This window comes from Mustela nigripes, chromosome 10 (assembly GCF_022355385.1).
Source record: "Mustela nigripes isolate SB6536 chromosome 10, MUSNIG.SB6536, whole genome shotgun sequence".
Classification (NCBI taxonomy): Eukaryota; Metazoa; Chordata; class Mammalia; order Carnivora; family Mustelidae; genus Mustela; species Mustela nigripes.
Window position 1 is genome coordinate 65,581,588 of NC_081566.1, and position 21,277 is coordinate 65,602,864.

Below are 21,277 nucleotides of genomic sequence, written 5' to 3' on the forward strand. Positions count from 1 at the left end.
AAAAAAAAAAAAAAATAGAAGAAGAAAACCAAAGGGGTACTTTTCTTTGGCTTCAAGCCCCGTCCCACGAGGTGCAGGGCGGGGGTGGGCGAGAGTGGGGCAGAAGCGGGAGGCCTCCACCACCACCCGGCCTGGCAGGTCCCAGATTACATGATGCTGCAGTTCTGGGGGCCCTGAGAGAGAGAGGGGAGAGGGGAGCGGTGTGAGCGCCAGCCTGTGCCCCCCCTCCCCGCCCCCGGCCCCGCCCCCGCCCTCCAGTCTGGGGCTCAGACGGGAGGGGCAGGGTGCAGGAGCCCACCGGCAGGGACCTTGGGCTGGGGGAGGAGGCTCCCACTCCCCCGGGCTGCGGAAGAGAAGGCCTCTCCCCCGCCCACAGGGCCCCCTTGACCTAACCCTCAAGGACCCGCGGCCCCTGCTGGCAGGTGTGCAGGCGAAGCGGGGACTCACCTGGGTGCGGCGGCTGGAGTTGCCCAGGAGGTAGGAGCGGGTGACCAGATTGTCCCCGAAGCTGCCACCCCCACTGCCCCCCACACTGCGGTAGCTGCGGGTGACCGTGACACTGGAGGCCGAGGAGCCGGACGAGATGGATCCGCCCACCGCGGCGCCCGCGCTGCCGGCAGAGGCCTTGTCGGCGGGCTGCCCGCACGTCCCGCACAGCACGGTGCGCGAGCGCAGGTTGTACTCAGCCGGGTCCCCCGAGCTGCTGCAGTGCGAGCCCTGAGGAGGAAGACAAGGCTCAGGGGGGACGCGGCGAGCCCCCGACTGTGCGCTCGGGCCCAGCCCCCGCTCTGCGCTCCGGTGCGCACCGCCACCAGGCAGAAAGGTGGGCTCTGGGTTTGGGGGCCCCAGTGGAGGGCCCCTGCTGGGAGGAGGGGAAGCCGTGGGGGAGCAGAGGGTCAGGAAGACTTGGGGACCGGCAACTGGAGCTGCGCCTGGACCCTGTGCCAGCCACTCGAAGCTTACGAGGGAGAGGAGAGCGAGCGAGCTCGTGGGGCAGCAGCCATGCAAAGACAACGGGGCTGGGGACTGGGGAGAGAAGGAGAGAACTTCTTGCAGGAAGGAGAAACGGGGTGGGGGAGGGCCGCATGCAACAGGAAGGGGAAGAGAAAGGAAATGCCAGCCACAGGCATGGGGGGAGAGAGGCAGGGCCAGGCGCCCCGCATCTGTCCTCCTGGCCCCTTCCTGGGAGACACATCCAGACCCTGTCCGCTGCTCCCGCGGGAACACCCCACGGCGGCGATGTTCCCGCTCCTTCCCAGCCGAGGGCACCCAGACACCTGGGCTCCCTGTTCAAGGTACAGGGAGGAGAGAAGAAGAGCCAGGGCAGCGTGTGAAGTTCCAAAACATTCTTTAATGAGACGATTTTTGGCAAGGAGAGGCCTGGCGGGAGGCCCCGGCGTGGGCTCGGCCTCAGCGGCGGCTGCCACTCACATGGTGGTGATGGAGGAGGTCCTCTCCGTCCTCGTCCTCATCGTCCTCGACCACAGTCACTGAGCGCACCAGCTTGCGCATGGCCACCTCCTGCCAGGGACGGGGCACCAGACACCAGGGGTCAGGGGGTCAGAGCCGGGGAGGGGCACGGGCATTCTCACTCCCAGTGACCCCCCTGCAGTCTGCCCTCCGTGGCGCTGGAGCGGAGGGACTTTCCTTCTCCAGAGGGACCTGGCAGGCTCGGTGGGGGACTGTGTGAGTGTCAGAGGAGTGCGCTCCTGCCTTTATCCATCCCTGCCTTAGGCCGCTGGAGGAGGCCCCCCCGGGTCTGCCCGCTGGACAGAGTCTGGGGCCCGGGGCTGACCGGGAGGGAGCTAGGCCCCCCGGGGCTGGGTGCTGCTGGCTCCAGCTCTGGGGGAGGCTGGTCCAGCCGGAGGCCGGCCCGCAACATACTCACTTCCCCAGTGGAGTTGATGAGGGCCGTGCGCAGGCTGTTCCCGCAGCCCCAAGTGTTCTGCGCCTTCCATACCAGGTCAGTAGGGGGGCTATGGGTGGCCCCGGCGCCTGCAGCCCAGATCTGGGGAGGCAGGGTTAGAGAAGGGGATTCAGTCCAGCGTGCCCAGCCTCAGACCAGCCCCTCCCCACCCAAGGTCGCCCCAGGGGACCCTGCCACTCACCGTCACCACCTGCCCAGCCTTCAGGGTGAACTTCGGCGGGAAGCGGTAGGTCAGCAAGGGGTCGTCTCCATTCTGGCGCTTGATCTGCCAATTGCCCATGGACTGGTCCTGCCGGGAAGGAAGGGAAGGGGAAGGTGGGGGAGGCGTGCTCGGGCTCCCCAGCCCATCTTGCTCCCGCGCCTGGGCTGGGCCCCACCAGGGAGAAGAGCGAGGTACCGGGCATGCTGAGGTTGAGCCGCTCGCCCAGGGTCCCGCAGCCAGTGGAGGGACACCTGGCCCTGGTCTGGCTCTGGGAGGGGCAGCCCGCGGTCCCAGGGCCATCCCCTCCTGCAGCAGCCCCTCCCTCCCGGAGCGCAGCCCGAGCCGGCCTACAGGCCCACCTCGCTGGACTTGTTGCGCAGCCGCACGAACTTGCCGTCCTCGTCCACCTCCTCCACGGCCACGCGGCCGCTGGTGCGCGCGTGCTGGGAGAAGCTGCTGCTGCGGCTCTCGGACGACTCCAGCTTGCGCTTCTTGGTGACACTGCCGGTCCCCTGCGTCTGGGAGGAGTGGGAGGAGGCGCGGCCTCGGCTGCGCTGTGAGGTGGGGCTGGGGGACAGACGCAGCCTGGCAAGGGGACACAGAGAGGCCTTGTCGGCGCCGGCAGTGGGCCACCCCCCCGCCCCCATGGCCCGCCCTGGGCTCCTCCCGACCCACCTCTCCTCCTCGCCCTCTAGGAGCTTGCGGTAGGCGTGGATCTCCATGTCCAGGGCCAGCTTGATGTCCAGCAGCTCCTGGTACTCGTCCAGCTGCTGCTGCATCCTCGCCCGCATCTCCGCCATCTCCCGCTCCTTCTCGGCCAGCAGCCGCCGGCTGGTGTCGCGCTCACGGGCCAGCGCGTCCTCCAGGTCCCGCAGCTTCGCCTCCTTGGCCGCCAGCTGGGCGAGCAAGCCGGGGTCAGGGGAGCTCCCAGGGTGTGGGAGGAGGACAAGCGGTGCCCCCCACCCTGGACCCTATCCTGGCTCTCCGGCCCCCCACCAGGGCCTGCTGGGGGCTCTCACGTGGCCTGGCTGGCTTCCCCAAAACCTTCCCTGTATTGAACTGAAATCTCTCGTTCTGGGGCTGGCACCTGCTTCCTCCGGCCACAAACGCACAGCCGGCCGCAGCACTGAGCCTCGCGGAGGGTAAGAGGTGCCTCCATTTTCAAAAGGGAAAACCAAGGGGCACCTGGGTGGCTCAGTGGGTTAAGCGGCTGCCTTCAGCTCGGGTCATGATCCTGGAGTCCGGGATCGAGTCCCGCATCGGGCTCCCTGCTCTGCGGGGATCTGCTTCTCCCGCTCATCTTCCCCCTTCTCACGCTCTCTCTCTCTCAAATAAATAAAATCTTTAAAAAAAAAAAAAGGTAAAACCAAGGCTCTGTGGAGTGCAGGTCACACAGGCCAGACCAGGTCACGGACTCTTGAATCCCAGGCTCCCCAGTCAGGCTGGGGCCCCAGGGCATACTGTGTCGTCCCCCGCCCCCCCCAGAACGCTCCGTCCCCGGGAGGGCGGCGGGGGCACCTGCTTCTGCAGCTGGCTCAGCTGGGCGGACAGGCTGTCGATGCGGATGCGGGACTGCTGCAGCTCCTCGTGCGCGGCGCCCACCAGGTTGCTGTTCCTCTCCGCCGACTGCCTGGCGTTGTCCAGCTTCAGGGGGAGAGCACAGGGTCAGGGCACTGCCGGTGGCGGTGGCGGTGGCACCGTCCAGGCCGGGCGGAGGCTGAGGGAGCCGGGGCGGGGGCTGTGGGGGTGGCCGGGGGCAGCACCTTGGCGGAGTAGGTCTTCTCCAGCTCCTTCTTGTACTGCTCCACCTGGTCCTCGTGCTGGGCCCGCAGCTCCTGCAGCGCGTCCGCCAGCCGGCTCTCGAACTCCCGCTGCTTCCCGTTGTCGATCTCCACCAGCCGCGTCTCGTGGCGGCGCTTGGTCTCACGCAGCTCCTGGGGGCGACCCGAGATGGGACCCGGTCCTTGGAGGCTGAGGCCCGGGTGGCCAAGCCCCCTGCCCGATCCTACGCCTGAGCGGAGGCCCTGTCACCCTCCTTCCCCCTGGGGTCTGGGTGCTGGACGTCCCCCGCCCCGCAACGAGCACAAGGCAGGCAGGCGGGTGAGGCCCGCACCCGGCACCCAGCGCAGCCCCAGCGCCGCGGCCGTACCCACGGAGCCCGCCCACCTCGCTGTAGATGTTCTTCTGGAAGTCCAGCTCCTCCTTCAGGGTCTGCAGCCGGTTTTCAGCGTCCACACGCCGCAGCATCTCGTCCTGCAGCTGCTTCTTGGCCTCGCCCAGCGCCGCCTCGAGCTGGGAGAAAGGGGGCAGAGGTCAGGGAGACGGGCCGTGGAACATCAGAGCCGCAAGGAAGCCGAGGGTCTGTCCGGCACACCCCTTCACGTGTGCAGACACAGGTCCGGGGGACGGAGAGCCTCCGCGGTCACCGAGGTCACAGTGTCCCGTCACCCACAGAACCCGCTCCGGACAGGTACTCGCATCCCTCCCTGGCACAGCTCAGGACGTGCTCTGAAGGGGGGGGGGTGTCCAAAGTACAGAGGAGCACGGGGCAAGAAACCAAAGTGTGCCAGGGGGCTGGGGGGCACTGCCTTGGCCAGGGTGCGGAAGAGAGCCTGTGCAAAGGCCCGGGGGTGGGAAGGCCCCTGAGTGGTGCAGGGAGCGGCTGGAGGTGGGAGGCCGGGAGGGCAATGACCCAGCCCGGGCTTGGCAGTCAGCCTGCTGGACTCTCGCGTCTGTCCGGCACACTGCTGTGGCAGGGCCCGGGAGGGGACAGGGCCCACGACGGCAGCTGGGCAACTGACGCTGGTTGTGCCCGTGCTCTGATCGGAGGAGGCTGAGCCAGCCAGCTTCCTGGATTCCGTCCCTAGCCTGGGTTGGGAGATGGGAGGCAGCACGGATGGTGGGGGGTTTCGAAAGTCAGTACAATCATACCCGTGCCTGCATCCCGTCGGTGATGAACCCCCACTACCAGCCCAGGCTCTGATGTCCAGAGGGAGCACGGCTCTCTGATGGCACAGCCAAACCAGGAGGGATGGGGGCCAGGCGACCTTACAAAGTTACGTGGATGCGGCTGGGGGCTCTTTCATTTATGAACATAAGCTCTACGGACGATGTGGGGCTCCACCCTGCGGCCCCGAGATCTGGACTCGCAAGCTCTAGCCCCTGAGCTGGCCGGGCTCCCGGCGACGGGCGGTCTGGCATCACCGCTGCAAGATACCCGCCGGCAGAGGCGGCTGCGATATGGCGGGCAAGGGGGGGCCGGGGGCCGGCAGGGGGAGTAGAGTGGCCTGATCTTGGCCATGGGGGAGGCAGGGTCACAGCGGCCCCGGAGGCTGGCCTCACCTTGGCCACCTGGCCCCGCAGGTCATGGAGCTCTCCCTCCAGCGTGCGCTTCTCGCTGAGCGCGGTGCTCAGGGCGGCCTCCTTGGAGTTAAGCAGAGCCTCCAGGTCCTTGAGCCGGGCCTGGGCGGCCATCAGGTCGCCCTCCTTCTTGGTGTTGCTAAGGAAGCAAGGAAGAGTGGGCTTAGGAGGAGAAGTCCGTGCCCCAAGGAGAACCTGGCTCCAGCGGGGAGCCACAAGTCACCTCCCAGAGGCCTGCCCGGCCGGCCCGCCTGTCCCGGGAAGTGCCAGGAGAGGGCATCCTTGCTCTTGGTCTGTTGGCATAGGCCTGCCCCTGGGGCTGGACTCCCACTTTCCCCAAGGTCCCCCAAAGCCCCTTCCTGCTTCTCCACCCTTCCCATGACTCAGTGCTCAGGAACGTGCCTGGGGCCAAGGGCAAAAGCAATCCCAGGAGATGAATGCCTTTCCCTCTCTCTCCTCCCATTCCTTCCCAAAGAGACAGGGCCACCTTTGTCTCCTGCCCCTTCCCACACAAGGCCTTAACCTTTTTTTTTTTTTTTTAAGATTTTATTTATTTATTTGACAGAGAGAGATCACAAGTAGGCAGAGAGGCAGGCAGAGAGAGAGGGGGAAGCTGACTCCCTGCTGAGCAGAGAGCCCGATGTGGGGCTCGATCCCAGGACCCTGCGACCGACCCTGACCTGAGCTGAAGGCAGAGGCTTCAACCCACTGACCCCCCAGGCGCCCCGAGCCCTTAACCTTCTCCCTGACTCCACCCACTCTCCACCGGGCCAGGCCTCCCTCCCTCCAGGGGCTCAGACAGCCAGGTCCAGCCCTGGGGTCCGTGCTTCCCGACGGCACCTCGGGCCCCAAAGGGATGGGCCACCTCTCCTAGCCCCTTTCACACATCAGGGATGGTCTGTTTAAAACTCAGGCAGGAGGGCGCCTGGGTGGCTCAGTTGGTTAAACGACTGCCTTCGGCTCAGGTCATGATCCCGGAGTCTCAGGATCGAGTCCCGCATCGGGCTCCCAGCTCCATGGGGAGTCTGCTTCTCTCTCTGACCTTCTCCCCGCTCGTGCTCTCTCTCACTGTCTGTCTCTCTCTCTCAAACAAATAAATAAAATCTTAAAAAAAAAAAAAACAAAAAACAAACCAAACCTCAGGCAGGAGGACAGCAAAGCCTGGTACTGACCCCTCCCCTTCTCATACCCAGTCTGGGTCCCCTGATCCGGGCCAAGCACAGGGGTTCCAGCTGCCGCCTGCCCTCCAGGCCTTATCAGAGCAGGAGAGAATGCTAAGCCTGGCCCTTGGGCCGCAACCCTCAGCATTTGGCTCCAGATGTGGCCCCTGGGTCTCCAGGTTCGAACCTCCCTACCCCTCCAGCTGGGCGAAGCTTTAGCCAAGTAACCAGATAAACGCGGCTCTCGCTCTCACCTCCCTCTCTTTCTGGGCCCCCAGTTACGTTTGCTAGATAGTGAATCAGAGACACAGAGGGGTCCAAACCTCTGGGAAACCCAAGAACTTTGCAATATGTGGTGAGAGAGAGCAGCAGCCCCGGGACTGGAGGGAAGGAGCCCAGGGCCTGGGCCCCGCTGCCCTCATGGAACTCCTCTGTCCTGAGCCTGAGCCAGAGACTAAAGGGAAAGTAAAACCAAACGTGGGCGGGGGGTGGGGGACTTCTGTCCTGGAAGCAAGAAGAGTGGCCCTTCAACATTTTTCTCCTCGGCAAAAGCCGTTCGCTCTAAGAGACCCAGCCTTTCCCTGCGAGGCCGAGAGAGCCTTGACGAAACTGTGCAGGGCGCAGCCCAGACGGGGGCGAACTCCTGCCACCGCCCAGGACTTTCCAAACGGGGTCACTGGTCTCTAGCAGGGCCCTACCAGGAGGGGGACACGGTGACACCCAGCTGGGGTCAGGGGACGCAAAGACCTAGAGAGGGCGCCCCTGCAGGCGCGCTGGGCCCGGGGGCCGGCCACACCCCAGAACAAGCCCTCTGATGGGGCAGCGTCTGTCTCCCGCGCAGAGAGGCCCGTCCAGGCCTGGAGGATGTCTCCCCTCCTCCGACTCAGCCAGAAAAGCTAAAAATAAAGTCAAAACCCAGCTCAGGTTTTGGCTGCCATCCGGCCCAGCCCCTGGCTGGGAACATAGCCCCAACTTTCCATGACTTCAGAACTTCTCCGAAGCTGAGCCAGCGGCAGGGGGAGGAACCAAGAAGAAACCGCTGGTAAAGTGAAGCCGTGCGGCCCCAGACGGCAGCTCCTGGGCCCGCTCCAGAGGCCCGCAGAGGCCTCTATACCCGCGGCTGGCGGTGCTGCAGCCGCTCTGGGCCAAGAGGACTGGGAGGGGCTGGCGGGGGGCCGGCGCAGGCCCCTGCTCTCAGATGAGGACACTAGGCACAGAGGACCCAAGTGAAGCCTGCAGGCGGCAGTGGCCCAGGACCGGGGTCCCACTCAATCCTGCTGTGGGGGACCCCCGCCTTGGCTCCCAAGGCCTTCTGCGGGGATCCCGCCTGCCCGCCGTGGCGCAGGACCCGGGCTGAGGGCAGAGGGGCCGGCTGCTGCCCTCTGCCAGCGCACGGTCTGCGGGGCTGCACCCGCGACTCCCCGCGACGGCGGTGTGGGTAACAAGGCTCATCAGAGGAAGGCGAGGCAGCCAGCAGGCCTGGGCACCCGTCACACAGTGGCCACTGCTCTAAGGGTCCATGCTCGCTCCCTTGGTCTGCACAGCGGCCCACAAGCCGGCACCCTCCCCGTGTCACTGAGGACGCCGAAGCACGGAGGCTCACGTCCACGGGGCAGCTGCAGAGCTGCAGCAGAGCAGCCCCTAGGACAGCCTCGAAGCAGTCCCGTCCTGTCCTGGCGACCGCAGCCAGGAACCACCGGCAAAGAGGGAGGGAGGGGGCGCTGGCGGTTTCCTCATGCGGGGTGGAGAGCCCCCATGTGTGGGACACTGTCAGCCACCCACAGCTCATGACTCAGCCCCCAGGCGCTGTGTGGCGGGGGAGCCACGTGCCCACTCCAGGAAGCGGCCGGGACAGTGCAAAGCCAGGCCCCTTGCCTGCCTAGACCCAGCAGGGACCCCCGAGCAGACCCTGGCCAGGTGGTCAGCCCCTCAGGTGCCAGGGCCACTGGGGCTGGTGGCGAGCGGTGGGTGGGGCGGCCCAGGCGCCGGGAAGGGCGGGAACGGGGCTGCAGGTGACTCATCCTGGGGGGACAATGCCGGGCAGGGGTCGGGAAATCCTCTAGCACCCACAGGGGAGACCCTGACTTTGCCCACGTCCTGCCCCAGCCCTCGCGTCCAGGTCCTTCGAGCACGGGAGTGGCTGCGTCCCAGTGGGCTTGTGAGGCCAGCAGGGCTGGGCGTCCTGCTGCCGCCTCGACCGGACAGAGACAGTGGGCTGGGGCGGGCAGCGTGCGGAGAGCTGGGGCCCGCGGCCGGGGGTCCGCAGGGGCCCGGGGTCCCGCAGGGCCGAGGCCTCAGGGTAGGGAAGCTCGGGGGCCGGGTGGGCCCCAGGCCAGGTGCTGGCCCGCCCACTGAGTCACCCTCCTCAGCTGGCTCCGATGCCAGATATGGAAGCCAGGCCGCCCAGGCCTGTTTGGGCCCCGTTGCTAGGGACAACTGCTAGGCTGGGCGGGGGAGGCCCCCATTTCCTCCCCCCCGGGCCTGAGGAGCAGGCAAGGGGCTCAGAGATCCCAGGCCACCCTCAGACTTAGGAGGGGGAGGGGAACGTGGCCACGGGGTCCCTGAGGAGCCGCCCAGCCCTGCAGGGGCTCCCTCCCCGGTCCCCTTGGGCCCCTCAGCTCACCGGCACACAGAGTTCCCCATGGCTGGGCAACCCCGGGACAGGAGGGAGGGGAGGGGCGGGCAGGGTCTCTGAGCCCCCGCTGTGAAGGGCGCCCCCTGTGGCAGGGCAGGGCAGGGCAGGGCGGGGGTGTGGGCCAGAGGCAGCTCTTCCCTCCCCTCCAGGGACTCCAGACGGGGCCCAAGCCCGCTTCCTGCCAGCAAGGGTGTCTCCCCCCGCCACCCCCCCACTTTGTTCCGGCAGCTCCCCCTTCCCGTCTGTCCTTCCTTCCCGTCTGTCCTTCCTTCCCTCTGTCCCTCCAAGTCCACCCCGCAGGCTGCACGGCCTCTGCCCTGCCCTGGTGCTCTGGTCTATCCCCAGCGCCACCGCCACATGCTCTGCGGCTGCTTTGACCCCGGCCGGACGCTCTGTCCACTTACATCCGGGGCTTTTCCCGTCTGTGCCTGGAACGCCCGCAGGCCGGGCCTCCTCCTGGGCTAACCCCTGTGTGGTCGCAGCTGGGGAAACCGACCCTGGCCCGAGAAGGCTTGCCCATGGGGTCACCTGAGGACACTCACAGCAGATGGGGACAGAATCCCCAAAATGCCAGTGGGGCACCCCAGGGGGGCCTTGGGGGGCGCAGAGGGTGGCACTCGGGCCCCGGGTAGCAAGCCTGGGACAAGGGCTCCCCCGGCCTCCCCAGGAGAGTCATGGCGCCCAAACGGTGTGCGAAGCCACGGGCTTGGATGGTCCCCACCACTGGGCTGCGCGGCTGGGCTGTGGGTCGGCCGCTGCTTTCTAGTAAGGGCAGGTTGTGGGGAGACAGGACATGTGGGCCTCCAGGTACCAGTCCTCGCGGGCAGAGAGACCTTCAGGAGCATAACTGTGGGGGAGGGGTGTTCCCGGCCCTGCCAGGCCCCGGAGCCTTCCGAGCACCTCATAGCCAAAGAGCACAGGTGGGCCCCTGGGGTGGACCCACCCGGACCTCCCCACACAGGTGCGGGCATGGCTTTGCCTCCCCCGGGCCTCTCCTGGGTGTGACACCAGTGCTTCTGCCTGGTTCGAGGCCCTCAGATCCCTGTCCAGAGCCGCGGGGCTCCAACTGTCCCCCACCCTACACAAAGCCAGGTGGTGACTCCGGGCGGGGGGCAGGGGGAGGGACTGGCACTGACAGGAGGCCTGGGAGGCCTGTGGACATGTTCAGACGCAACTCCAGCAGAGGCGCTGGGCCTGGCGGGGGGCCAGGCCTGAGTCACAGCTGCTGGGTGTATCAACGTGGCATTGTACCGAGACAGGAGGCAGGAGGCGCCCGCAGCCAGAGGCTGGGCCCCGGGGTCCTGCACGATAGGCAGCTGGCTTCCTGACCAACGGCTCTCTCAAGGTCCCTGCCAACTCCCCTTTCCTTCTCCTTGGCCTATCTCTCTAGAAGTCCCTCCTGCCTGGTCACGGCAATGCACGGCTGAGGCCTGGGGCTAGACCAAAAGCAGGGGCGTGGGGAATGTCCAGGGGGGAGGGGTATTTAGGGGCTCCCCCACAAGAAGCTGACTCAGAAGTCCCTTCTTTAGGATGCATGAACCCTCCCCCTGGTGGCTTCTGCTTATTAACCCCATGACAGCAAGAGGGGGTGGGAACCACACCCCAAGATCAGGAAAGGAAGTGGGAGGACCTAGGAGTTCTGGTCCCACCGCATTCCAGCTCCAGGTGCCAGCTTGGAACCCCAGGAGAAGGGGGGCCCTGGAAATCCCCATCCCTGCCACCCCCCAGAAACCAGGCCCCTTGTTAGAAGGGTCCCTAGCTCCTCTGACCCGGCCCTAAAGGGACACCTGTTCCGTCCCCTCCCTCTGTCCCTCGTGCTAATCCCGCCCTCCTGCCTCTTGCTGCCGCTGGGCAAGAACATCCACGGCACCCCTCAAAAAAAGGCCACCCCCAGCCCTTCCTTCTCTGACCGAGCAAGTTCAGGGTCTCCTGTCCACCCTCACGCTGCCCTCTGCCGTGACTCAGCTCCTGCGTTGGGCCTGGGATCCAGCCAGAGTTAATCCTGGCTTCCTCTCCCACACGCGGACAGGGAGCACCCCGCCCTGCCCCCCTTCCCAAACTGTCCCCCTCCAAGTCCTCCTCACAGCCCCACCTCAGGTTAGGGGAGCTGGAGTGGGTGCGGGAAGGGAAGGGAATGGGTGGGCAGCCCAGGGTGAGCCGCGCGTCCGCGGGTAACAGCGCGGCCCCTCCCGGGAGTTCCTGCCAGCCCAGCACGGGCCGTGGCCCTCAGCCCGTCCTGTAGAACATGGCCCTTCCCACCGTCCTGGACGCGGACGCGTGACCACGAAGTGTCCCTTCTTACCAGCAATAAAAACAAAGCCTAAACCGAGAGTGTAATGTCACCACTGTGAACTGCTCGCACAACCTCTGACAACAGAGAAGCGTGTCTGCGCTCTGCCTTCCGCAGCTCGTGGGAAGCATTTCTATTGAGAACACCATTGGCTGTTAATTATGTTCACATTAAGTATGTTTAATTTTAACATTTATAGCTTATAACATTTATGGCTTGGTGTTTTGGAGGGCTGTGTTCTCACGTCGTGGGTCCCTGTGCTACTTTGGAACCTGAGGATCTGGACACCTCCTGCTCTCACCCCTTTATTCCACAGCTGGGGAAATCCAGAGAGGGAAGGTGACTGGCTCAGGGTCACACAGCAGTGTGGCAGCCGGACCAAGCCTAGGGTAAAGGGCATGGAGGCCCAGGGCTGTTCCTGTGGCCTCGTGCCGGCTGTCATTTTGCTGGTGGCCGCCTCGTTGAGCTTGGCCCGAGTCTCTTCCAGGACCCTGGGGCTCCAGGAGGCGGGACTGGGGGGGCACCGCCCTAGTGCTAGGCCTCTGAGCCAGACAGGGTAAGGGGCCGGGAGGGGAGGGCTGGGGGAGGGGCAGAGGCCCAGCTGGGAGGTGAAGGCCCTGCCGACCAGTTGTTCTCACAGCTGCCCCTGGCTTCAGCCCTGACATTGAACTACTGAATCCCGGGGGAGGGAGGGTGGGGAGTACTGGGGGGACGAGGGGCACTGCCCACACAAGGGCAAGTCTCAGAATGGAGACTGGGGGAGGGACCGGCCGGGCCTGTGGTCACAGGGAGGCACTCGGGAAGCCCGGTGGGAGGTGCGGTCTCTTTTGTCCCTTTTGGGTTCCTCACGCAGTGCTCAGTCCGTGAGTTCAGCTGCCCCTTCACTGCCTCAAAGCAGAATGTAGACTTCGGGGACAGGGGCGGGGGGCAGCGAGAGAGAACACCGGGGCTCCCTCAGGTGAGAACAGGGGCCCAGGTTTCCTCAAAGGCCTCCGTCCCTGTTCCCTTCGATCTCCGCCAGAGGGTACGGCGTCCTTCCTCCAAGTAGACACCTCCTGGGCCAAGTCCCAAGACAGGAATCGCCAGCCCTGCAGAGCTCTGTCTTAGGGTCCCCGGCCTGGCAGGGTCTTGGGTCTCTCCAGGTACAGGGCAGAGCAAAGGCTGGCTACCAGCAGACCCTGGCAGGACAGGACAGCATGGCGAGGTCGCTGGCCCTGCTGGTCTCAGAGTGCCACCTGCGGACGGGGGAAGTGAGCCTCCGCCCCACCACACCCGCCCTCCGGACCCTGCCCTGTCCTCTAAGCCAGAGAAGTCGGCTCCCGTGGCACAGGCCCTGAACTGGAACTCTGGAGGCCTATGCTCAAGTCCTGACCGGACACCCCTTTGCTCTGTGACCAGACAAGCCTCTGCCCCACTGAGCGCTGGGACCAGCCTGGGCCTCCGCTTCCCTGCCCGGCCTCCTGGGGACCGCACTGGAGCAGACAATACAGGAAGTTGTCAAACACCCAGCCTTGTCCTGGGGGAAGAGGAGCTTCTGCTTTGTGGGTCCAGGATCTCCCCACTTCTGACTCGGCCTTCCTCCACTTCCACGCAGGAAGGCGCAGACCTCAGCCCCGTGCTGCGGCCTGCAGCCCTGGACCTGGACTCCGCTCTGCACCCACCTGTGGCACCACGGCCCCCGCTGGGGCCCTGGCCCCAGACCTCCAGCAGGGGTCCCACGGAAAGCTCCCAGGATGCCTTGGGGAGCACGGGGAGAATGCAGCATTCGCGCCCCCTCCCTTTAAGACATGTGCTGTCTCTTCTAAAGCCACCGGGGTGGAAGGGAGGGGGGACAGCATCTGAGTCAGCCGCCCAGCTGTCCTGCTGGGTTGGGGCCCAGCTCTCAGCCTGGCCCCCAAGAGGGCTCCCCTGGTGTTTTCAGCTACACATACCCCCATGCTTAGTTGTCCAAACACGTTAGACTCCAGCATAGACAGAATGTGGGGGGGTGTGTGCTTGCTTCTGCTTGGAGCCTATTACCCAGCCCAACCAGAGGGCGCCCCAAAGCCCTGGGTGTGGTCAAGGTACCAGACTGGGCCAGGGATTGCCACGGGATCTTACAGACAGCTCCGCGCCCCAACCAGACGCTGGCCCTGACCTCTGCGCTCTCATTAAACATTAAACCAGACAACACCTTCTCCCTAGGCTTTCGTAGGAGGAGTCACGGCAATGCCTTTCTTTCTCTCCCCAGTTCTACTCTTCTCGCCCTGGACACAGCGGACACAAAGACAAGCAAGGAATCCAGTCTTCTCCACTGGAGACAGAGACGGGGACAGACACCCCGAGTCGAGGCTTCGTCTCCACCTGCCTCCCAGCAGCCCGAGATCCAGGTGTGTCAACCCACCGCTCGCTTCCGGAAGCCCAGCCTCCCCAGCCAGGATCGGAGAGGGAGAAGAAAGGGAAATGGCTAAATATAACCCGGGCACACACCACCCCCGCCCCTGCCCCACGTGCGTGCACACCCGCCTGGCGTCCCAGGCCTGGACAGCTGCACCGCGAGGCTGGGGAGACAGCCTGGCGTGGCTGGGTTAGCAAGGGACGGCTGACTACTCATCCTGTCTCAGTGTCGCCCCACAAAACACCCGCTGAGAATGCCCTTCGCAGGAACAGGCAGCGGCAGACTAATCTAACACGCTGGTGCTCTGGGCAACCCCCCCAGCTTGCCTCCCGTCTGTCCTGCTCGCTCAGTAGTTCCTGTCACTACTGCAAAAAGACAGGAGTGGCTTCTGGCAACAATGCCCCCCGGTGAGTGACCCTGTCTGCAGCCACAGTTCCCACCCAGTCTTCAGGAGGGGATAGACCCGCCACGCCCATGGGGCCTGGGGCCTGGTAGAGGAAGGGCCAAGAGCAGGGCGAGATCTGGATCTCCAGATCCAGAGAGGCTCGGAGGAGAGCCAGTCTGAAGACGACCGAAAGGCAGGCAAGAAGGAACGTCAAGCCGTGGCCCCCACCGGCCACCCCAAGGATCTCAAGCACCTTCAGTGCTCCTTGGCTTGGAGAAAAGGGGAACGGAGAGGAGGAAAGTAAATCCTTAGGGCCCAGGGAAAGGGGCCTAAACTTCCAGGCTCCAAAGGCCTTTTGAGAAAAGAGGGTGGAGTCAAGCAGGGTGGGGTAGGGTGCGGCAGGGATGGGTGAGGTAGGAGGGGCTTGAAGTGGCCAACGGCTGGATTTCAAAAATGTCCCTGTATTCCAGCAGCTTCGTAAGGCAAAGATCAAAACAGTCAGTGGCTGAGTGGACCGGGCCCAGCAAAGACTGCTCCGTGGGGCCGGGAAATGAGAGTGGCTCTCGCCCCAAGCAAGGAGAGGCAGGGAGGAGCAGGGCCGCCCAGCGTCAGGCACCAGGCAGAAGGCCAAGGCTGGTGCACCAGACCTGGGCACACACAACACAACTTCCTGAGCCGGAGGGAGCCGGGAGCGAGCCGGGAGCCTCTGCCCTCTGTCTCCCTCCCTCTCCTGCATTCCTGGGCCAAGCAGGCCAAGGGCTGTGGGAGCTGCGGGGGAGCGGTGCTCCTGGGGCCGGCTGAAGGGCCTGTCAGAGCCCAGAGAAGGTCCCAGACAGGCGAGTGGAGAGGGCGGAAAGCTTCCCAACTCTTGGAACCCCGGAAAGAGTTGTGCCAAGGGGGTCACCTCCACATTCCTGCCCCGCTAACCTCTCTCCAGCCCCACTGGGCGACTGCCAGCAGGGGTGCTCCGTCTTAATGGGCACCAGGTGTCCAGACACAGGCTGGGCACAGCTGGCACAGTGCCAAGCCAGCCAAGAAAGTTCTAACAGGACCCTTTGACCCACTCCAGTGTGTCCTGAGAGCCCAGATTTCTTAGACCCGGCAGCGCCCCTGGTTCCCGACGACCTGCAACCCCCGCCCGGACAGGGACAGAGCTGTGGGCCTGCCGTCAGCCCCCACTTGGCCCGCTGTCCCCACCATTCCCTAGACACCCCGCCCTCTGCCAGAGACCCCTCCCTTCTCTGTCCCGTCTTGACAATTTCCCTTGGCACTGCCAGTCACCCGCCGGGGCAGTTCCGGGGAGGGAGGGGACTAGAAGGCCAAGTTTATCGGCCGCCGGCCGGCGGGATCCGACAGGGCAACGGCCCGCCCACCCTCTGGGCTCCCGCACGCGCGCCGCCACCTGCGCTCACTCACCGAGCTTTGAGCTCCTTGAACTCCTCGCGCACTTTGCTCAGCTCCAGCTGCAGGCGCGCGCGCTCCTTGGCCACCGAGTCGAGGGTCTTGCGGGCATCCCCGAGCTCGGCCTCGTAGGCGGCCTTGATACCGGACACCTCGCGGCTGACCACCTCCTCGGACTCGGTGATGCGAAGGCGCAGGCCGGCGTTCTCCGTCTCCAGCGAGCGCACCCGGTCGATGTAGACCGCCAGGCGGTCGTTGAGCTCCTGCAGGTCCTCCTTCTCCTGCAGCCGGGTGATGCGGGTGGGCGACAGCGGGGTGGAGCTGGCCTGCGCCCCGCTGCGGGTGGCGCGCCGCTGGGACGGGGTCTCCATGGCCGGCAGGGTGGCAGCGCTGCCCACAGGGCAGAGGTCCCGGGAAGGGCGCGGGGCTCGGGCCGAAGGGCAGAGACCGCTCGGGGTCGGAGCGCGCGGGCCGGCGGGCTCTCGGCGGGCTCCTGGCGGGCGTGGGCTCTGGGCCGGGCGCTGTCGGACCTCGGGACCTGGGCGCGCGGCGGTGACTGCGGCGCTCCCGCGGACACTCTGAGTCACCGACGCCGGGCACGGGCTCTAATAGGTCTAGGGAGTGGGAGGAGGGGCCGCCGCTCTTAAAGGGGCCGCCGCACGGCCGCAGCGGGAGGCGAGGGGGCGGCGCGGAGGGGCGAGCACCGCGGGGCGCGGCGGAGGGGGCTCCACCCCGGCCCGCGCTCCCGCTCCGCCCCGCGCTTCCTGCGTCTCGGGTCCGCCCGCTCCCAGGGCTCCCTCCCAGCCGCAAGCTTGCCCCCACCGGCTCGGGCCTTCCCGGGGAGAAGGCCCAGCCAAAGGCTGGGAGTGGGTGGGCAAAGGGCAGGAGGAAAGAGAAAGCGGGTGGAAGGCGCGGGGGGGGGGGGGGGGGGGGGAGGGGCCCCCCACGGGGGGGGGGGGGGGGGGCAGGGGGGGGGGGGAAAGAGAGGGGGGGGGGGGGGGGGGGGGGGGGGGGGGGCGTCAGGCAGGCCGATCCAGGAAAGGTGGGGGGAGGGCTGAGCCTAGTGCCCATAGGGGTGACTCACTCTTCTTCCACCGCCGGCTCCCCCCTTCCTCCCCGTAGTAATAGTGAGTCACCCCTACCCCCCTCCCCATGTGGACAGCCCATTCAAAGCAGCATCGCAGTGTGCCAGCGTGGGGTGGGGAGGGAATGCCGAGCTCCCTGGGGAGCTGGGCTGCGGGGAAGTTCTGGGTCCCTCTTTTCCTATCTTCTGCCCCATCTTCACCCTCCAAAGCCAAGCATTGGGTCCTTGACCCCAGCACCAAGCTGCAGGCCCCCGCAGAAAGCCAGGAGTAGGACCCAGGCATTTGCACCCATCCCTACCCCTTCTTCAGACCCAAGTGACTGGGAAGAGGCTGCGGAGGTCCCTCCCCCCCCCCTTCATCCTTTCTGCTCCTTCTATCCGGCCCTGCCAACTGCAAGACTGAACTTATTTTAACGGATAATTTAAAACAGATACCAGAGCTGTGCGTGCACTCATCACGTTGCGGGGACACCCAGTCCCAGATTCCTGTGGTTCCCAGAGGGGCCTGGAATGGGGAGCAGGGCAGGGGCTGGACAGCCAGTGGTGGGTCTCTGTCCTGGTTTCAGCCAGAGAGGCGGTGTTGGGGGGCTGGGACAGCAGAGACCCCACAGCCCTCCAGCTGCACTATCACTACAGACCTCCCTGGCCAGGTCGGCTTTGCCACTGATCACCCAGGGGATGTGCCCAGATGTCCCCACCCCAGGCCTCACCAAGGACTCCTCTGATCAGCCTTGTCCTCCGCTAGCAATCCTAGCCGGGGCCCCACCCACCACCTCTCCTTCTCTAACCCATCATTCATCCTCTGCTCACAGGGCCTCAGAATGACGGGAACCTGCCCTCAAGAATTCACTATAAAGGGATTTCCAGACCTTGGCCTTGAGTCCCCAATCATTCCCTCTCTAAGAAGCAGCAGGGCCCAGGCTCCAGAACCCACATGAGTTCACATCCTGCCCCTGTGCCTCCCATGACTTCTGCTCTGGTGAAGAACCCAGAAAACTCAATTATGTTGCTAATGCCTAAAGCTCCGGGATATCAGGGTTTCTGTGATAGGAAAGGGAAGCAGAGCAGGGAGGGCCCTCTTCCCTGGGTTCTGGAGCCCAGCCTCAGAGGACACAGGGGTTGGAGTGGGGTTAGGATGGGAACTCTGAGTATTTATGGAGGGGAGCCGTGGAGGGGATGCTTGAGTTTCCCATCTCTGTGATGGTGACCGTCCAGGACACACCCAAGCAAGGGATCCAGGACACAGCCAGCCCCCCAGGCGGCCCTCTCCCCCAGGGCGTGGCCCCCACTCTCAGCTTCCCAGACAAAACAAAAAGTCTTGTTCTGCTTCTCCCTCTTCTGTTCCCCAAACTAGGAGCGGAGGCAGGGTGGGTTAGCCAGTGGAACGTGAGGGACAGGGCTCATACTGTTCCCACCGCCTCAGGCCCCCCCACCTCCGGGCACTGAGCCCCCCCTCTGCCCCACCCAGTCCCAGACAGGCCCAGCTTCCCTTCCTGGCCAGGGAAGCAAAACCACACTTAACCCTTCCTATCCCAGACCTCCTCATCTTTGTGGAAAAGAGGCAGGAGAAAGGAGGGGGTGGACTCTCAGCCCAGATTTCACTGTAGGCTCTTTCCGAAGGGTCTCCCCTCTCTTACCACCAGCACTGAAAGCCTCAATCCTAAATCCAAACTTCAAAGTGGGCCTCGATCCTGAATATCCGATCCTAACTCCCATTCCATCAGTCTGCTCTCACCCCCACTAGGCCACAGATCCCCAGTCCCAGAAGCAGCAGCAGGAGAAAACAGGAGGCCAGGACCAGAAGAGGGAACCTGACCCGGGGTGGGGAGCAGGTTCCAGTCCTGCCTCTCCCTCCTCGCTCTGCTACTGGATTCTCAGGGCCTCCGTTCCTCACCTCAACATGGGCAAGGTGCCCAGAAGAGGCAAGGCTACTACTGTGTCCACTGGTGGGGAGACCAAGGGAGAAGCACGAGCAAGCGCGGCAGCTGCAGAACAGCAGAGGACTCTGGACTGAGAGTGAATTCCAGATGGAAGCCAGAGGCCCGAGAGCTGGAGCAGGAATGAGTATTATCAGAATACAGGGGTGAGTCTAAGGCGTGGCCAGGGCAGTGGAGGTGGCACCTGTCTTGAGGAAGTGACCCTGGAGAAGGGCACAAGGCATGCCGTGCCTCCCTTCCTCCATGAGCCTTCCTCCCAAAAGTGCTGTGAGAGACAGGAGGGACCAAGTCTCGGTCATCTGTGTCCCTAACACCTGCTCTGTTCCTAACATGTGGCTCACAGGAGCCGCTCAGAGTTTCTTACCTGAGCTGAGTGCGCCGGGCCCTGCTCTCAGGGGTGTGACTCTGGCCTCCCTTTCCTGGTCTATAAAACAAGGACGCTGCAGTGATTAAATGATACACACTTGGGGACACCTGGCTGGCTCTGTGGTCAGTAGAGTACATCATTGGATCTCAGGCTCATGAGTTCGAGCCCCACCTTGGGTGTAGAGATTACTTAAATAGATAAATATTTAAATACAGACACACAGTGGGACGATGCTGGACAGTGGGTGACACTTTTCCAGTCAAGTTCACCGTTGCACATTCTCAGCTGGTCCACAGAACCCCCTCGCGGCTGGAGACGCTCACTTTCCCAAAGGTGAGACTCACTTTCCCAAAACTAGATTCTAAGTAATCGGCTGAGCTCGGAGCCTGGACCAAGCAGCCTGAGCCAAATCCAGGACACGCTTCGCTCTCTTATGCCACTTCGGTGGAAGGCGTGGGAGGTACTGGGGTGGCCTGGTGCCTCAGAGGAAGCCTGGGCAAAGGTGCCAAAGGAGCAGGGGCCCCCAGACGCAAGAACTCGGGGGGTGCGGGTTCTGAGAGGGGAAGAGGCTGAGGAGGCCCTGGCCAGGACACCAGGGAAGCTGGAGGGAGCGGGGTGGGGGGGTGGGGGACCCGGACCAGTAGGGATTCCGGAAGCTAATGATGACTGGTGAGTGGGGCAGGGAGTAGGTGGAGGCACAGGGCGGCTGTGAGGGGCCACCTCGGTGAGCCCCCACTGTAGCTCTGCAGGCTAGAGACTAGAAATAGCCGTGTTTTACAGAGGAGGAAACCGAAGCCTGGAAAGTTAAATTCTTCACTTAAGGCGGGGCCTCCGAGCTCCCAGCATTTGGGGCTGGAGGTTTCTTTGTTTTGGGGGGGAGGTTCCCGGCCTCTACCCACTAAATGCCAGGAGCACCTCCTCGACCAGCTGAGCCAATCCAAAAGGCCTTTGGATGTTGCCAAATGTTTTGCATGAGGTAAAACCTCTTCCTGCTGAGAACCACCTGCCCAAGGTCTTGTGGTTAGTTAGTAGCAGAACTGGAATTCTGACACAGGTCGGCCTGATTCTGGAAGCGAAGATCTTGCCATTAGGCTATCTTCGCGGACGGTGGAGGGGAGAGGCTTCACCCGGGTCCCAGGCCACTGGGGAGGCAGCTGTGCTCCCCCCACAGCAGTGGGAAGGACTGACTCTTTGGAGGAGGGTCTAGGGACTGGTGTACGGTGGGGGGGTGATTTGGGGACTCAAGGCCAAGGTCTGGAAATCCCTTTATAGTGAGTTCTTGAGGGCAGGTCCCCATCATTCATCCTCTGCTCTCGGGGCCTGGTACTCAACAGGTGCTGAGTTGCTGAGTGAGTCCCGCACAGATGATCAGTGCAACCTTGAGGAAGGAAGGAGTACCTGTACCTGTTCTTAAAGCGTCTGCCAGGCACCGGGCTCTGGGCTGGGGGCCGCGTGGAAGAGCTCCCACTCACTCTCCCCCTCCAGCCTAATGAGGCGCTGAGCCGGAGCCAGTCTTCCCTCAGGGCTCCAGCCAGGCCAAAGGGGTGGCGGATAATGGGGTAGAGAGCCAACCCCTCACCCTCACACCTAGGCAAGGTCTCCCCTCCCCACACAAGATTGCTATCTTAACCTTCCCTAAGCATCCTTGCAGGACCCAGAGCGAGCACCTGGATGTCCCCCAATACACATGAGGATGGGGAGGTATGGGCGGGTGAACTGCCTTGCTCAAGGCCACGCAGCTGACAGGGGACAGGAGCAGGCCCCAAACCCCAGCTGTCCACCTCCAGCTTAGCTACACCCCACTTCTCTTCGGCCCAGACCCCAAGAAGACCAGTCCAGCAGCGAGATCCTGGAGTCCGGACCCGGAGCTCCTTCCCCACACACCGGACCACGCTCCCGACCCCTCCCCCACCAGACTGGGCCCAGGTAGTCCGCCCAGCTTCCCGGAAGCGTCAAGATACACGACAGCAGCGCAGTGTCCCTTACTGTCACACGCGCCCAGACTCGGGCCAGGCGGGCCGCAACCCGCGCGACCCTTTCCTTCCCACCTCCCCAGTAGGCCCGGGGCCCGCCCGCCGCTCTCCCTCCCCACCCCCTACGCACCTGCTGGAGGTGGGGGAGGGCAGGCGGATGGGAAGGGGCGGGGCCCGGG

General features: G+C 64.6%; 1 protein-coding gene across 1 annotated transcript; it reads right to left on the bottom strand.

Annotated features, from left to right (window-relative positions):
* Positions 1 to 60: 60 nt before the first annotated feature.
* Positions 61 to 17,330, bottom strand: LMNA (lamin A/C). The gene is made up of 13 exons (XM_059413687.1): positions 17,257 to 17,330; positions 15,753 to 16,351; positions 5,472 to 5,628; positions 4,296 to 4,421; positions 3,893 to 4,063; positions 3,648 to 3,773; positions 2,805 to 3,025; positions 2,489 to 2,714; positions 2,109 to 2,216; positions 1,889 to 2,008; positions 1,432 to 1,521; positions 448 to 717; positions 61 to 173 (listed from the first exon to the last, which is right to left on the bottom strand). The coding sequence occupies exons 2-13, from the start codon at positions 16,106 to 16,108 to the stop codon at positions 147 to 149; spliced, it is 1,998 nt and encodes a 665-aa protein (XP_059269670.1). The 5' UTR covers positions 16,109 to 16,351; positions 17,257 to 17,330; the 3' UTR covers positions 61 to 146.
* Between the last annotated feature and the right edge of the window lie 3,947 nt (positions 17,331 to 21,277).